The sequence below is a fragment of the Triturus cristatus genome, chromosome 7 (assembly GCF_964204655.1).
Source record: "Triturus cristatus chromosome 7, aTriCri1.1, whole genome shotgun sequence".
Taxonomy (NCBI): domain Eukaryota; kingdom Metazoa; phylum Chordata; class Amphibia; order Caudata; family Salamandridae; genus Triturus; species Triturus cristatus.
In genome coordinates, this window is record NC_140590.1 from 1737905448 (window position 1) to 1737923272 (window position 17825).

The 17825-nt window shown below is 50.4% G+C and overlaps 1 protein-coding gene across 2 annotated transcripts in view; it reads left to right on the forward strand.

Annotated features, from left to right (window-relative positions):
• The window catches only part of LOC146812949 (uncharacterized), a 502088-nt gene extending 486779 nt beyond the window's left edge, over positions 1-15309 (forward strand). For both annotated transcript variants that reach the window (XM_085619987.1, XM_085619986.1), the window contains exon 8: positions 14876-15309. In XM_085619987.1, the coding sequence (XP_085476113.1) occupies positions 14876-15014 (139 nt within the window). In that variant the 3' untranslated portion in view covers positions 15015-15309. The remainder of the gene's footprint in view (positions 1-14875) is intronic.
• The last annotated feature ends 2516 nt before the right edge of the window (positions 15310-17825 follow it).

Sequence of the window (17825 nt, forward strand, 5' to 3'; positions counted from 1 at the left end):
GGGTGTGGAGTGATGGTGTAAGCTGCTCTTCCGGATGGGGGCTCCTCCTTGCGGCTGCAGTACTTGTTTTGCGGGGCTTCCCTGCACTCCTGGGAGCCCCGCGCTGCTGTGGTCATCCTCTGCCACCGCATTCTTCACCCGGGCCCCCTCCTGGGACCCGGGGCTTCTCTTCACTCCGGCCGCCACCGCGGGGCTCTCCCTTCAACATGGGAGCCCCGCGTTAGCACGGCACGCCGATTTCTGTTTTTGCCGGAGCAGGCCCAGCCCACGTCCCGGGCAAGGGTGCCTGACTTCCGGCTTGAAGACTAGTTAGGTCTCGTCTGAGACAGCGCTTTAGCGCTGCTCTCGCGAGAGCTTTTGTAAATGGGGGATCTGGAAGTGCAAACGAGTGATTTCAGGCCTCCAAATACAGTGCATGTGCGCCGGGCGCGCGCACCATTTGGCAGCCTGATCACCATTTGCTTTCACTTTCCGGCCACATGGCCACTTTGTTGTTTGATCGCGATCGCGATCACTTTCACTTTCGCGGCCGCTTGTTCCCTGTGTCCTTACCAATTAAAGTTGCCTCAATAATCACTCCATTCTTATTCCTCACCTTTCTACTTCATCACGTTTTGTTCTTTCCACCTCCACTCTTTCCACCCCCATTATCCTCATTTTCTTTCCCTTCGGTTATTCTTCCCCTTCCGCATTCTCATCCGGTTCCTTCCTCGTTTCTTTCTCTGCTCCCATCCCTTCCATTTGTTTCTACACGTCATTCTCTGCTAACTTCCCGTCGATATTTTCGCCATCTTACTTTCCCTCCTCTCTCCGGCCTTTCTCGCTTTTAATTTTCACGGTCTGTCCCTCCCTGCACCCCAGTCCTTACTTCATCCCTCCATTGTCTATACTCCAGGTCTCTATGCTTCTTCTCATATTCGCACTCTCTCTTCCTTATTCCCCACCGTCCCCATCTTTTCCGTTCTACCCATCTTCCTACCCTTCACCTCCACTTCATTTGTCCTTACACACCCCCTTATATTCACTCTATCGCCTCCCCATGACCCATCTTCCTTCTGATGGCGTCTCTCCTTTTGCACCACTCTGAATCCTTTCCCTTTCCCCCTTCCCCTTCTTATTCAGAGAGAGTTGTAAATTGTATTTATCTAGGCCGGGCTTACTACCCCTGACGAGGTGTCGAAGTTAGTTTCTCCGTTTAACCTCCACTACTTTTTTTCCTTTTCTGTCTCCTGTCTTGATCTCTTTCCCTCCACCTTTCTGTATGTTTCTTTCTCCACCACAGGTGTAACGACAGACCTCTCCATATTTTCCTGGCTCTCTCGACATAAAGTGTATTTACATGCAATGAACCCAAAATGTAAATCCTTGACAAAGTCAGTGGTTATTCTGATAATCTGGCATTGATCCAACCCTCCTGCACCAATTTTGGACACCCCAACACCAAAGGTTTTTTTTAAAGGCAATTGATGGAACACCTGATTTTTTGTCAATACTGTGTTTTTCTGTATTATTAGGTACCGGTTTGTCAATAAGGGGCAGTCTTGGTAATAACTACGGCTTGTCTTTTAATACCCGTGCCAGTGTCTTTGCCATCCCTTGTCTTGGGGGAGCTCATGAATAGGGGTGGGCGGAATTTGCGTAATTGCGTTACGCAAATCTCCGCGAAACGGTAAAAAATCTCCGCGAACACGCAGTAATTCCGCGAACACGCGGAATTGCTTGTTCGCGATGCTTTTTTCCTGTTCACAATTGCTGTTTGCATGCTCGGGGAGAAATATCTTGCGAACACGCATTTTGAGAACGCGAACAGGCAAAAATTTCGCGAAATCGCGGAAACCAGACTTTTGAGCAATTTTGCGTTCTCCGCGGAACGCGAAATTACGCAAATTCCGCGAGCGGAACGGAATTTACCGCCCAGGCCTACTCATGAACAGACAGCCAAAAAGGAATTACGGGTGGCATAGGGGCCATCCTTATAATATCATCATTGGTCGAAGGGTGTTTAGTTTCACTTTCACTACATCTGGCATTTCTTTAAATTGAGGTCCACGTGCGTACAGTGCTCCGATGCCCGAGGGCTCAGCGCTATAAATACCCTTACTAAATAAAGCATAGAAAACCCAGTCGAGGCGTGGTTGTTACAGTAGCATGCAGACTCGCTGCCTGGCAGTGCCAAGGCCCTACTGATTAAAGGCGAGCCTTGAAAAGCGAAAAAATACTTTCATTAGAGTTAATCCGCTGTAATCCACTTTGGTATTAAGAGATTAAAACCAGGCTGGCGAAATGGAGCGCGGCCTCGTGCCAGGCTCCTGGGCAGCGTGTGCCAGCCTCCTCCAGTCAGGTACCAGGGGCATGGGTGACAATTAGTGGTAGCTGTTACCCTTGGCTTGCTCTTGGGTACCCCTGGCTGGCACTGCCCTTGCGCCCTTTGTTCTCAGCAGTCATGGCGACAGCAGCAGGAACAGAAAGGGCAGACGGCTGCCGATCGGAGAGGCAGACATCCCGCCCACCCCCTCTCTGCACTTTGGTGAACTGACGCCATATATTAGGAAGATAGTTCGCCCCAGGGTCAAGCCAGCCAGAAACTATAAAGTGCTTTTCCGGAAAGGTGACATTTTTTGCATGTATTTGAAATTAATATGACCGCCATCTGAAGCAAAACACGTTTATTCCATGTTACAATGCCTCGGCAGCGTGTGCTCACCCCAAAGCAATACCGTAATTGTGGGGGTATTTACAAGCCCTTATTTGTGGCATCTGATCAGTGTTTAGTTGATATGGGGAGGCATGTGTGAAAGTAAAACGAATTACATCTTGTGAGATCTTTGCAGTGTCATAGGTGTATGGATGGGTGACGTCTCTGTTTTTTTGTGAATTATAAAATGTTTATTTCTTTAGTTTTTACCGAGTGCCTCCGTCTTTGGGGTTCCAAGTGCTGCGGGGTATCACTTTAAGATCTTGCTACAATACATTTCTTAGAGTTTGGAGTGGTACTGGAAGTGCATTTTTGGATTCTATGTAGGACAGTAGTTTGCCACCCAATAAATGTGTTTATTGAGGGAAAGCGTTTATTCCTACTACAAAGACGTGTTTATTCCCGCAATAAGGCTTGTATCTACTACCAGAATAAGGACATACATTTATTCCTACAATAAAGACATGTATTTATTCCTGCGATAAGGCTAGTGTATAATCCCAGAATAAGGATATATATACACTTATTCCAACGATAAAGCGGTGTATTTGTTCCCACAATAAATTAGTTTTTATCCCCACCATAAAGAGTTGCATATACTCCCACAATAAGGATAAACATTTACTCCCACAATAAGAAGTGTATTATACTCTCTCCATATTTTCCTGGCTCTACCACTATGTGTTTCTCCCGGATGTATGACGTTACAACGCATACTATTACAACGCATACCTTTACAACGCATTTTTTACAACGCACAATCCATTACAACGCATGACATTACAACGCAGTACACTACAACGCATTTTTAAAAACTACCTTTACAACGCATATCCATTACAACGCATACTACCTTTACAACGCATACCATTACAACGCATAATATTAAATTGCATTTAAGGTAAGTATTAGATAGTATAGGGGTAAAAATTACTATTCTAACTCCAGGGGGTGCAACAGTAGGGTAAGTGTTGGATAGTATAGGGGTAAAAATTACTAATCTAACTCCAGGGGGTGCAACAGTAGGGAAAGTGTTGGATAGTATAGGGGTAAAAATTACTATTCTAACTCCAGGGGGTGCAACAGTAGGGAAAGTGTTGGATAGTATAGGGGTAAAAATTACTATTCTAACTCCAGGGGGTGCAACAGTAGGGTAAGTGTTGGATAGTATAGGGGTAAAAATTACTATTCTAACTCCAGGGGGTGCAACAGTAGGGTAAGTGTTGGAGAGTATAGGGGTAAAAATTACTATTCTAACTCCAGGGGGTGCAACAGTAGGGTAAGTGTTGGATAGTATAGGGGTAAAAATTACTATTGTAACTCCAGGGGGTGCAACAGTAGGGAAAGTGTTGGATAGTATAGGGGTAAAAATTACTATTCTAACTCCAGGGGGTGCAACAGTAGGGTAAGTGTTGGATAGTATAGGGGTAAAAATTACTATTCTAACTCCAGGGGGTGCAACAGTAGGGAAAGTGTTGGATAGTATAGGGGTAAAAATTACTATTCTAACTCCAGGGGGTGCAACAGTAGGGTAAGTGTTGGATAGTATAGGGGTAAAAATTACTATTCTAACTCCAGGGGGTGCAACAGTAGGGTAAGTGTTGGATAGTATAGGGGTAAAAATTACTATTCTAACTCCAGGGGGTGCAACAGTAGGGTAAGTGTTGGATAGTATAGGGGTAAAAATTACTATTCTAACTCCAGGGGGTGCAACAGTAGGGAAAGTGTTGGATAGTATAGGGGTAAAAATTACTATTCTAACTCCAGGGGGTGCAACAGTAGGGTAAGTGTTGGATAGTATAGGGGTAAAAATTACTATTCTAACTCCAGGGGGTGCAACAGTAGGGTAAGTGTTGGATAGTATAGGGGTAAAAATTACTATTCTAACTCCAGGGGGTGCAACAGTAGGGTAAGTGTTGGATAGTATATTACTATATTATGCGTTGTAATGGTATGCGTTGTAATGGTAGTATGCGTTGTAATGGAATGTGTTGTAAAGGTAGTATATAGAAATGCGTTGTAGTGTCCTGCGTTGTAATGTCATGCGTTGTAATGGATTGTGCGTTGTAAAAAATGCGTTGTAAAGGTAGTGCGTTGTAAAAGTTGCGTTGTAAAGGTTGTTCCCCGTTTCTCCCAGGTCCCTACAAACAACTGACATCCAAATCCCCACACGTTTCGGTCGACAGTACTTAAAGCTTAGCTGTCAAGTCACGTGTCGCACCTTCGCCAATCCAGTCCTGGCTATTTAGCTTCCGCCGCCCAGCATCCTGGTGTGGTAACGGAGCCACCCGGCCCGTTCCAGCACGCTGTTCACGCACCCGGAGGGCGGGCACGCCCGACGGTATAAATAAAAGGGCGCGAGACCGCTCGGGGTCTTCGGCCCACTACAGTAACCCCGGCTGTTGTGTCCTTTGTGTCCCAGTAGTCCCCCTGCCCCTAGGCCTCCCCCTGTACAGGTCTGCCGCCCCTGAACACTACATTGGCGACGAGGGCGGAGCCTACCCGCGCCTCGCCTCTCCGGCGCTCCACACACTTGCCTGGGGGTGCCCGGCGCTCTCCGCGGAGGCGGAACAGGGAGGACCTCGCCGCGCGCGTCCTCGCGCTCGAGGTCTCGAAGCCGGTGCTCGGCAGGTGAGCTCCGTCGGAGGGGGGGAATCGACCCTCGTGAGCTGCCTGGGCGTCCGGGTGTCGTAGCTGGCTTTGGATCTGCCGGTGAAGGCCCCGACAGCCGGTTGCTGCAGAGGGCGTCCTCAGCGGTGCCTGAGGGAAACCAGGACAATAAAGCGTCAAAAAAAAAAAAGAGGTGGAGAAGCAGGTCTCGCCTACGAACAGCAGCACCATCAGCAGGTCTCGCCCACGCGCAGCACCAGCAGGTCTCGCCTACGGGCAGCACCATCAGCAGCACAGGTCTCGCCCACGCGCAGCACCATCAGCAGCACAGGTCTCGCCCACGCGCAGCACCAGCAGGGGAAAAGGTCTCGCCTGGACACCAGCCAAGCAGCCACGATCGGGGGAGGAGCACAGTGAGAGGTGACGAGCATGTCGACCCCTGCCACCAGCGGAAGTAGCACGGCGCAGCAGCCTCAGCAGGCAGCCGCGCAGCCCGCGGCCGCCGCGCAGCCCGCGGCCGCCGCGCCTGGACACAGTGCGGTGGCCCCGCTGCCGCCGTTCAGCGAACTGTCAGACCCCTCCACGGCGGCGGTGCGGTGGCGATCATGGATCGGACGGCTGGAGCACTACTTTGTCGGAGTGCGGGAAACGGACAACACGGTCAAGAGATCTCTCCTCATGTGCTACGGGGGTGAAGAACTGTATGACCTCTTCGAAACTCTACCGGACCGGGGGAACGACGACGACTATGCGGGCGCCATAAGGGCCCTGAACCGCCATTTTGATCCCCAAACGAACCCCGATTTTGAGTGGTTTAAGCTTCGCCAGGCGCGACAGGAAGAAAATGAAAGCATTGACGTCTTCTATGCACGCCTGCGGAAACTCTCCCTGTCCTGTGAGCTGCCAGACCAGAGGGCAGAGATCCGGGCTCAACTCATTCAAGGGTGCAGGTCGGTCCCGCTGCGGCGTCTCATCCTGCGGGAGCCAGGCATCTCCCTCGACAACATCCTGGTCCTGGCGGCCGGTGCGTCGCAATGGGACAAACATGCCTGAAGTGCGGCCGAGCGAACCACTTTGCGAAGGTCTGCAGGAGTGGCCGCAGGGGGCGCGGAGGTGCTTCCGGCCCACGTGGGGCTGCGGCGCGCGTACACCAACTGACAGTGGAAGAATCCGCCGCCCTGCGCGAAAACTCCAAGCCACAGTTCGATGGAGATGGGGAAGAAGAAGAGGAAGTGTTCTTCGTGTCGTTCGTAGGCCGGGAAGGCACGAAGAGAAGACCGCCGCCCATGTGTGACATCATGGTGGCCGGGTCCCCGGTGAGTGCTCTCATCGACACGGGGGCGTCGGTGAACGTCATGGACAGCTGCCAGTATGAGAGGTTGTCGCCACGCCCACCCCTGAGACCCTCTAAAGCCCAAATCTACACGTATGACAGTGACCGGCCACTGTCCCTGCGAGGGGTGATCGACGTTGAAGTCATCAGCGAAGGCCGGAAGCTGGCCACGACATTCCACGTGGCGGAAGGCAAGAGGGGCACCCTGCTGAGCTGCCACACCGCCGAAGATCTGGCGTTAGTGTTCTTCGCGAATCAGGTGCATGACCTGCATGCAAGGGAGATACTGAAGGACTTTCCGATGTTGTTTCAAGGTCTAGGATGCCTACGCGGGAAGCAGTTCAAACTACACGTGGACCCGACAGTCCGGCCCATGGCGCTGCGTCACCGGAGAATACCGTTCCTCCTGCGACCACGGGTAGAAGAGGAGTTACAAAAATTGGAAGACTTGGGGGTGATTGAGAAGGTATCGGGTCCGACCCCGTGGGTGTCCCCCCTGGTCGTGGCGCCCAAACCCAAGCAGCCGGGCGCCATCCGACTGTGTGTAGACATGCGCCTCCCAAACAAGGCAGTCAAGCGCGAAAGGCACCTCACGCCCACCATGGACGATATTGTGGCCGACCTCAACGGCGCGCAGTGGTTCACGAAACTGGACCTCAACGCGGGGTACCACCAGCTTGAACTCCACCCCGACAGCCGCAACATAACCACCTTCTCCACCCACGTTGGCCTGCGGAGGTATAAACGCTTGAGCTTCGGAATCTCGTCGGCGGCCAAAGTGTTTCAAAACGCCATAAGGGAGACGCTCTCGGGTCTCCAGGGAGTCATCAACCTAAGTGACGACATCCTGGTGTTCTCGCGGACTCTGGAAGAACACCATCGGCATCTGCGAGACACGCTGCAGCGGCTAGCGGATAGTGGCCTCACCCTGCATGAGGCCAAGTGCTCCTTCTACCAGGAGTCGGTCGAGTTCTTCGGCTACATCTTCTCGAGGGAAGGCCTGAGAGTGGATCCGAAGAAAGCGGTAGCGATCCGCGCTGCCCCGAGGCCCACATCTGCCACCGAGGTCAGGAGCTTCCTAGGGATGGCAACCTACTGCGGGAGGTTTATTCCCAATCTGGCGTCCCTGTCGGAGCCGCTCCGGCTTCTCACAAAGAGTGGTCATCCGTGGACCTGGGCGGCTAAGGAAGATATGGCGTTCCAGGCGGTCAAGGATGCGCTGATCGATGACAAGGTGATGGCGTATTTCAGACCCCATCGGCGGACAGAGGTGGTGGTGGACGCGAGCCCCGTGGGGCTGGGCGCAGTCCTGATGCAGGAGACGGAGACGGAGGCGAAGGAATGGGTCCCGACCGCGTATGCCAGCAGGGCTCTGACAGCTACGGAGATGAGGTACGCGCAGATTGAGCGGGAGGCGCTGGCCATCAAGTGGGCCTGTCAACACTTCCATCTCTACCTTTATGGTCACGACTTCCGGGTGGTCACCGACCACAAGCCCCTGGTTCCGCTCTTTGCCGGCACGGCGAGGCTAGGGCCCCCAAGGATCGAGAGATGGGCGGTCCAGTTACAAGCGTACCGATTCGAGGTCGTGTTTCGACCCGGGGCCAGCAACCCAGCGGACTTCCTGTCCCGCCACCCGGAACAGGTGCACCCTGATCAGGCGGATGAGGCGGAAACGGAGGAGTTCGTCCGACTGGTGTCGCAAGCTGCATGCCCTGTGGCGCTCACGTTGGAAGACATCGGCAAGGCCACGGAGCTGGACGACTGCCTCGCGAAAGTGAAGCGCACGCTGGCGACCCACCACTGGCGGAACTTCCTGGATGGGGTGCAAGCCCTCACCGAAGAGGAGAAAGTGTATAGACAGCAGGTGTGGAATGCGCGGAGTGAACTCAGCGAGGGGCCGCATGGCGTGGTCCTGCGAGGTGCGACGCTCGTCATTCCGAGGAGTCTCCAAGGAGAGGTGGTCAGGCTGGCGCATCAAGGGCATCAAGGCATCTCCAAGACCAAGGCAAGGCTGCGGAGCAAGGTGTGGTTCCCTCGGATGGACGTGCTGGTTGAGGAGGCCATCCGCAACTGTCACTCGTGCAACATCACGGGGGGGGAGCCGACGCCTCACCCAGTGGTCACGGAGGACCCCTGTCTGGAACCCTGGTCCAAGTTGAGTATAGACTTTGGTTCGTTCCCGGATGGGCGACACACCTTAGTGGTGGTGGATTCACACTCCAAGTTCCCGGGGGTGGAAGTGGTGTCATCGACGGCATTCAACCAGGTGCGGGCGGCGCTGGATCGCATATTTGCCATGATGGGCCTACCTGAGGAAGTCCGGTCGGACAACGGGCCCCCGTTCCAAGGGCGAGAGTTCCAGGAATACCTCGCGGCTCGAGGGGTCAGCCACAGGAAGATTACCCCGCAGTGGCCCCAGGCGAATGGGGAGGTGGAGCGCTTCATGCGCACGATGAACAGAGCACTGAGAATCGGAGTCGAGCAAGGAGAAGATGCGGAGCAGTGCCTCTCACAGTTCCTAAGTGCTTACCGGCGGACCCCCCACTGTACGACCAGGTGTGCGCCAGCACACCTCCTGTTCAAGAAGGCCCCCAGAGACAATATCCCGGCGAGTCATGTGTGGCAGCCCACGCCGCTAGACCCAGAGGCGGCGCAAGGGAGAAGGCGGACCTCCAACGAGAAGGCCAGTCAGAAGAGAAGAGCCCGGGCGAGGAGTCTCCAGGTGGGAGACGGGGTCATCCTGAAAGACCGGTACCCGAATTGGAAGTATCGTACCCCGTTCGAACCGGAGGTGTGGGAAGTGACGGGAGTGCGGGGCACCATGGTGTCCGCCAGGAGAGGGGCGCGGACAGTAACGCGAAATGCGTCCTGGTTCAAACGCATATCATCTGGCGCCCCTGAGACCGACCAGGAGGACGAAGAGTTTGAGGCCCCGGATGGGTGCGGCTCACCAGGAACGCCGGCGAGCCCATCGCAGAGCGCAACCTCACTGCCCGGGGCGGGCGATCGAGAAAGCGGGCCCTCCGCCGAGGCCGAGGCGCCCAGTGGCTGTGGGGCAGGAGGAACAGGCCGAGGAGATGTTCCACGGAGTCGGCCGTATGGACTTAGGCCAAACCCGGCCCCAAGTAAGAGACTTAGAGTCTTTGCGTGGTGTGCACAAGAACTGAACGGTTTGGCGATAAATAATCTCTGTATCTGAAAGATTGGAGGGATGTGGTAACGGAGCCACCCGGCCCGTTCCAGCACGCTGTTCACGCACCCACGCACCCGGAGGGCGGGCACGCCCGACGGTATAAATAAAAGGGCGCGAGACCGCTCGGGGTCTTCGGCCCACTACAGTAACCCCGGCTGTTGTGTCCTTTGTGTCCCAGTAGTCCCCCTGCCCCTAGGCCTCCCCCTGTACAGGCCTGCCGCCCCTGAACACTACACCTGGGACATGTCGTTTCCATTCTTCTACTCCGGTATGGTCTTAAAACCGAAGTGCTGTAGGATGAAAACCAGGACTGACTGAAGGCGTCGCATATGACCTGAGACCACTCCGTTTCCGTAGGTCTTTCTCTTAATGATAGTAACGCGATGTCCAAAAATCAAGAAATCTTGTGGTAGAAACTTGAAGAAAGTGCTGTAAGCAGGGTAGTAATGTTCATATACCCCAAAATAGTTTGCCAAATTTCCAATATCACTTTGTTCATCTCTACCTCATAAACAACTGTAAACTTGACTCAAACATTTGGTATGTTTGTTGCAAACATATATCATCAACATGCAGCAGCAGGTGTGGTGCAGGCGACAATAATAGCTAGGACCCCATCAGCAGAACAAGCATTGGCATAGCCAATAGGTCTCGCTTTTGGGACCTTTAAGTATTTAGTTATGCAGCACAATATCCTTGGTGCAACAACATGAACTGTTGCGTGGCTAAACACTTATAAGGTCCCAAAAGCGAGACCTATTGGCTATGCCAATGCTTGTTTTTCTCTGGCGCGGCTTATGTCAGTAACAGGACACTCACTGAGTGAAATGTATACAAAGGCACAGTGCTCGCATTTTCTCTGCGACTTTTACAGCCATGTTCCATTTCATATGTGAACGACGGTGTGACACCACGTCGCCTGAATCTTCTGCGCGCTAACAATACACAGTCAACCTGCGTCCCAAAGAGAAACAGCCACCATGCCCTGGAAACAAAGACTGCTGCTGCTGACCGCATTGTAGATAGAAATAACTGTCTATTCACCCCGTCGGGTGAAATGGAGGCCTTTTGTCTGCTTCGAGGGCCCTATATATAAGGGACGCATGGAGCCGGTGCACACTGTGTTGTGTTGTACGTACCAAGCTGCAGAAACAGAGCAGAGGTAAGTGAGCGTTCGTCTGCTGCATGTTGCAATGGACAGGCAGTTCTAAAATGGCATGTCAAAATATTGTAATGGTGGAATGCGCAGATAGCGTGAAAGAGAAAGAATTCATTTTTTTTAAAATGTGCTTTTGAGGATTTAGGAAGTGCCGACGTGGTCGCAAATGCGTCCGAGTATCGCACATGCATACTGCCAGGAACATATGGCTGAGTGAACTGAGAGCTCGCTGTTCGCATATGCCGTGACATCAAATTCACGTTACGAGCTTAAAACTCAGCAAGGCTAACCATTGCCTATATTCCCCAAGATGGGAAAACCGAGCACCATCAGATTGAGCTGCAACAACACTTGTAATCCAAAGTGCTTAGAAACAGTAAAGTGTGGTAGCAAACGCTATAGGTTATAAGATGTATACAACCGTGATGGAGAGTCTTTCTTTTCTACTTCACTGTCTGGAGACCCCAAAAGGTCAATGTCTAGAGTTACCTATCGAGGTGTACTACACTCTCACTGCTCATCCTCTTACTAATGTGTGGCCATTTCTCAGGACATATATTGATATTACAGTTGATCAATGACAGCCTACAGATCAGTTTACTCATGGGCAGGGTAAGGTGGCCTAAACTCGGGTACTTTGTGGCTTGTACTCTTCACACACCATCCATTTGACCAGATCGTAGAGTTCACGTTGCTCAAAATCCATGACATTCTCACATCAGTGGGTAAGAGGGAACCTGTGCAAGATGGGAAGACAGACTAGCCAGGGAGGTCCATCTGTAGATGGACAGGAAATCAATGCCCTTCACTCAAGAGTGTGTCAAAGGAAAATGTAAGGCAGGCTAGTAAACCGACTCCGAAGTGATTGTACCCAGGGCACACAGAGAGTGGCAGTAAACATTAACTGGATTGCAGCATCTGCCAACGTCCGGGCAAGGGGCAGCGAAAAGGGAGTCAGAGAAACATTTCGTATCAGACGCTAGAATTCTTGGCCTTCCTCCAGTGCTTAATGTGTAAAGGGCCCTGACCAGGAGGCCACTGCAGCTTGCACCATCCATCACCCCTGTCATTGCTGCCAAAACAACTACTAACCATCTCTCTCGCCTGTAAGTGCGACAGTTCAAATGAATGAGATGTAATTTATTTTGGAATAAAATCAGGAAAAGGAGGTAAACTATCCACAAAATTGTAAGTTGAACCAAAAATGACTTTGAAATAAATTCCAACTGTGTTTGAAAGCTTAAGTTTACATCAAGATATATTCCAAGAGTATAAAAGGATTAAGACCGCAGAGGACAGGTTGCCCCATCCAGAGAATTCAGCTGGTGGGCCGGAGTCGAGTGAAAGTTCTCAATGACACAGATCTGTACATCAACTTTGCTGCCATTTTGTGTACTATAATTAATAAACATTCAAGAACGAATTAACAAAACACAAGATGACGTGCGACTGCTTTGTAGGGAGCTTGGTCATAATCTCTAAAAAAGCATTTGCAATGCAACAGGTCTCACATTTATGGGAGTTTGAGCTATAGGCATTGTAAATGACAATGCCTTTTATTTGTGTTTTGGTTTTTGAAACATAAATAAAACATTGTCATTTACAATGCCAATAACTTAAACTCGTGTAAATGCGAGACCTATTGCATTGCAAATGCTTGTTCAAAAAGGCTGCCTTGATGCCCCGCCCTTCTTCCAAAGAACAGCCAAGAAAGACTCTTTTACAGGAACTGATGGCCTCTGCGGGTCCGCCTGTGCAGTGTGGGAACCCATGGACCTCTGGTGCCCAGACTATGGCCACCCATGGCACGGTCGGACAGTCCGGGTCCCCGCAGCCACTGGTTGATTCCCTGTTTAATGTTGATTATCCTCTGTATTGCGGGGTCTCTTATTCCCCGCATGAACCTGCCATGACGCGCAGGCATCGACAGGGAGGTATAACCTCAGGCTGCAAATGCACATGAACCTGCCATGACGCGCAGGCATCGACAGGGAGGTAGAACCTCAGGCTGCAAATGCACATGAACCTGCCATGACGCGCAGGCATCGACAGGGAGGTATAACCTCAGGCTGCAAATGCGCATGAACCTGCCATGACGCGCAGGCATCGACAGGGAGGTAGAACCTCAGGCTGCAAATGCACATGAACCTGCCATGACGTGCAGGTATCGTCAGGGAGGTAGAACCTCAGGCTGCAAATGCACATGAACCTGCCATGACGCGCAGGCATCGACAGGGAGGTATAACCTCAGGCTGCAAATGCGCATGAACCTGCCATGACGCGCAGGCATCGACAGGGAGGTAGAACCTCAGGCTGCAAATGCACATGAACCTGCCATGACGCGCAGGCATCGACAGGGAGGTATAACCTCAGGCTGCAAATGCGCATGAACCTGCCATGACGCGCAGGCATCGACAGGGAGGTAGAACCTCAGGCTGCAAATGCACATGAACCTGCCATGACGTGCAGGTATCGTCAGGGAGGTAGAACCTCAGGCTGCAAATGCACATGAACCTGCCATGACGCGCAGGTATCGTCAGGGAGGTAGAACCTCAGGCTGCAAATGCGCATGAACCTGCCATGACGCGCAGGCATCGACAGGGAGGTAGAACCTCAGGCTGCAAATGCGCATGAACCTGCCATGACGCGCAGGCATCGACAGGGAGGTATAACCTCAGGCTGCAAATGCACATGAACCTGCCATGACGCGCAGGCATCGACAGGGAGGTATAACCTCAGGCTGCAAATGCACATGAACCTGCCATGACGCGCAGGCATCGACAGGGAGGTATAACCTCAGGCTGCAAATGCACATGAACCTGCCATGACGTGCAGGCATCGACAGGGAGGTAGAACCTCAGGCTGCAAATGCGCATGAACCTGCCATGACGCGCAGGCATCGACAGGGAGGTATAACCTCAGGCTGCAAATGCACATGAACCTGCCATGACGCGCAGGTATCGTCAGGGAGGTAGAACCTCAGGCTGCAAATGCACATGAACCTGCCATGACGCGCAGGCATCGACAGGGAGGTAGAACCTCAGGCTGCAAATGCACATGAACCTGCCATGACGCGCAGGTATCGTCAGGGAGGTAGAACCTCAGGCTGCAAATGCGCATGAACCTGCCATGACGCGCAGGCATCGACAGGGAGGTAGAACCTCAGGCTGCAAATGCACATGAACCTGCCATGACGCGCAGGCATCGACAGGGAGGTATAACCTCAGGCTGCAAATGCACATGAACCTGCCATGACGCGCAGGCATCGACAGGGAGGTATAACCTCAGGCTGCAAATGCACATGAACCTGCCATGACGCGCAGGCATCGACAGGGAGGTATAACCTCAGGCTGCAAATGCACATGAACCTGCCATGACGCGCAGGCATCGACAGGGAGGTAGAACCTCAGGCTGCAAATGCACATGAACCTGCCATGACGCGCAGGCATCGACAGGGAGGTATAACCTCAGGCTGCAAATGCACATGAACCTGCCATGACGCGCAGGCATCGACAGGGAGGTATAACCTCAGGCTGCAAATGCACATGAACCTGCCATGACGCGCAGGCATCGACAGGGAGGTATAACCTCAGGCTGCAAATGCACATGAACCTGCCATGACGCGCAGGCATCGACAGGGAGGTATAACCTCAGGCTGCAAATGCACATGAACCTGCCATGACGCGCAGGCATCGACAGGGAGGTATAACCTCAGGCTGCAAATGCACATGAACCTGCCATGACGCGCAGGCATCGACAGGGAGGTATAACCTCAGGCTGCAAATGCACATGTACATTTCATTTATTTCTGCAAACGAATAAAGTTTGGTGAATAATTGGAATATTCAGCTAAAAATCTGACTTTTTATTTTTTTGTTTTAGGAATAACGTAAATGAAAAGTCAAGTTGCCCGTATCTGAATCACGAGGGTCCAAGCTGGGGCAAGTGTTTACTTAAACGGCGCGGGATCTGCTCCAAACCAGCGCTCCCTGTGAAGAAACCGCGTTTAGTGGGCGACTAACACCTGATCCGGCCATGCAAGAGCTGCAACTCTGGCTTTAACATCGAACCGTGGGTTTAAAAATGACTTTCTCTGAAAGAAACAGTTAAAGAGCAGTTATCGTTGCAAAATAAAGTTGCAAAAAAAAAATGACCGCAATCCCACACAACAACTATGCAAAGCCAGGACTCGCATAACCAAAGGCAACATGAAAGACTTTGTGAGAGATGTTATTTCAAGTGCTGGGAATAATCTTACAGAGGAGTACCTCCCACATTAGCCGTGGCCAGTGCTTAATTTGTAACAAAATAAACAATGCCAGGCCCATGGTCAGGGGGTGGATGCAACTTGCACGACCCATTGCCCCCGCATGCGCTGCCAATGACGTTACCAGCACAACTACTAACCACCACACTCCTACAAGAGAGACAATTAGGCCCATTCCAGGCTCCCAAAAGCAATACGAATGGTTTTAGCTGCAGGTATCGGTCACTGTTAATGTACATTAAGTCTAATAAACAATTTTACCTCTTTGACTGCACTTTTTCCGGTCTACAACAGAACGGATACCTGAAGCCAATCAAGAAGTGAATAATTGCAAGTGTCATTGCTTTATATTTATATCCACATATTTTGTTATGTTGTTCTCATAAAAGTTCTATTCTTTTAAATGATATTGCACAGAGATGTTTTGTATATATAGTGGTATTTTAAAATAAAGAATTTGTTGGGATCCCGAACTGCACTCTGAATTATTTTGAGGAAAATAAATGTAAGGTCGAATACAAAGCTACACGGTTGCAGAACTTAATTTAGTTTAAAAAAAAAATGCTAAACATTGTTTACATACACACAGGTTTGTGTCTCACAAATATATTTGAGTGACATTTGTTTGAAGAATTTGTCTTTAAAGTCCTTGCCCTGCATCTCATATTTTCTTATTATTGCATCCAAATATAATGGCATGGCAGCTTATGGAAGGGACTCAAGGATGGTTCATTTTGCAGTAAACAAATGGCCATTGCACTCTGGTGGTTGGTGGTTGTTGGCCTCTTTCCAACTGGTCATCACATTATGTATTGTTCTGACCTCTACTGGTCTTCCATCCGCCCAGTCAGTGTTACACAGGATACAGCGTACCTAGCAGTGGGTGTACTGTATGCTGTGCTACACTGGTTTGTCTAGTGCTCAAGTATTGCAGTTTTTGATGCATGTATGAGTAGTTGCTCATCTGCGCGTACAATGTTTATTGATCCAGCCTGGTGGTGAACAAGGTGCTCATGTACAGCTCACTGTATAACACATGTCCTGGTGTGTGATGGTTACCTTACTGCACATGCTGTATAGGTGTGCCCACGTGCAAGAGTTTGGGTGGCCTCCTGGCTGGTGAACTGGAACTGACGTCAGCAGGGTAGAGCAGCTGCTGGAAATGGAGGTCGTTGACTGTGCAGAGCGTTGGTGAATGGACAAGTTCTAAAAAGTAACCTTAAGGATAGCTGGGCCCTAGGGACCCCCAATATTTAGCCATCCTCATTTAAGAAAGCAGCCCATCAAAGCTCACAAAGGGACAAAGATGGCTCCAGTGTGAATAATTGCTGCAGTGTTTTCAAGATTAAGAGATTGATTTTGAGTTTGGGGGAGGGGGTTACTCCATCACAAACTCAACAGATATCCTGTCCATCGAATTAGAAGTTGCATAGGCTATAATGGAATTGTAATACCCGTCACGTTTGTGACAGACTAACCCCGATGCCAAACTCTAAATTAGGCCTTAGACTAAAGACACAGCATGCTTTTAGCCAAGGTTTCAGTGAAAACACGACTGGATCATTTAAAGCCCTCATAGTGAAAGAGCAAAATAACGACGACACACTATTAGTCACACAATACAGACAGCACTCATCCTTTACATGGGAGTAATCTTACAATACTGACCGCATTAACACTTCACACACACTAGCAACAATGCCAGTAGGTCTGATTGATTGCCTGTTTATTGATTGGTAATTAATTGAGCACAATGCATTTGGTAGACAATTTTGTGGGTTTTCAAGACTCTGGAGGAGCAGAGCCCTATAAGTGTAGGTGTTTGAGATATTTATTGTATGACATTGGCCTTTACAGGAAAGGAAGGGTCCAGCTTGACTTATGGGTGTAATGCAGCGCGGAAACCTGGGTAACGGGAATCAGGATAAAACCCCGTACCTAATATCCTCCCTTCATCACAAACCAAATATCACATGAACACATTCAGTCTTACAATCATTGGTGGGGCCCATATCACCAACATTCACACTTCGCTTCTCACTGGTCTGCATTTACAGGAGAGATGAATGTTCCAAGCGCTGACATGAAAGGAATACCTTATTACCTATAGAGAGAAAATTATTTACACTTCTATGCACTAATATCCTTATCACTGCACATCATAAACCTAAACATTAAGATACTCCTCCCACGTGACCAATGGATCAATTAGTTGAATTGATATTGATGATTTAGTCCAGCTAAAACATACTCAAAGATCCTGATCTATCCTCTTTAAATAAACGACCAAACACATTTTCTTGTTAATCAATATTTTTGTTTATCTAATTAATGCAAGAATTTTAGTTCCATCTAGTAAATTTATTAATCATTACGCAAATCACAGAACACCATATTTACCTATTCTGGCTATCAGTCGTCCTCGAAGTCATCGACTTAAGTCATCAGCACACTACAGTCACAAAGATTGGGTCAAGGACCAGAGACGTGCAAGTATCGATCAGTGCCCATAGATTCTAGGAAGTCCTTAGTTCATCAAGAAATTGGGCAGTAATTCAGTCTGTC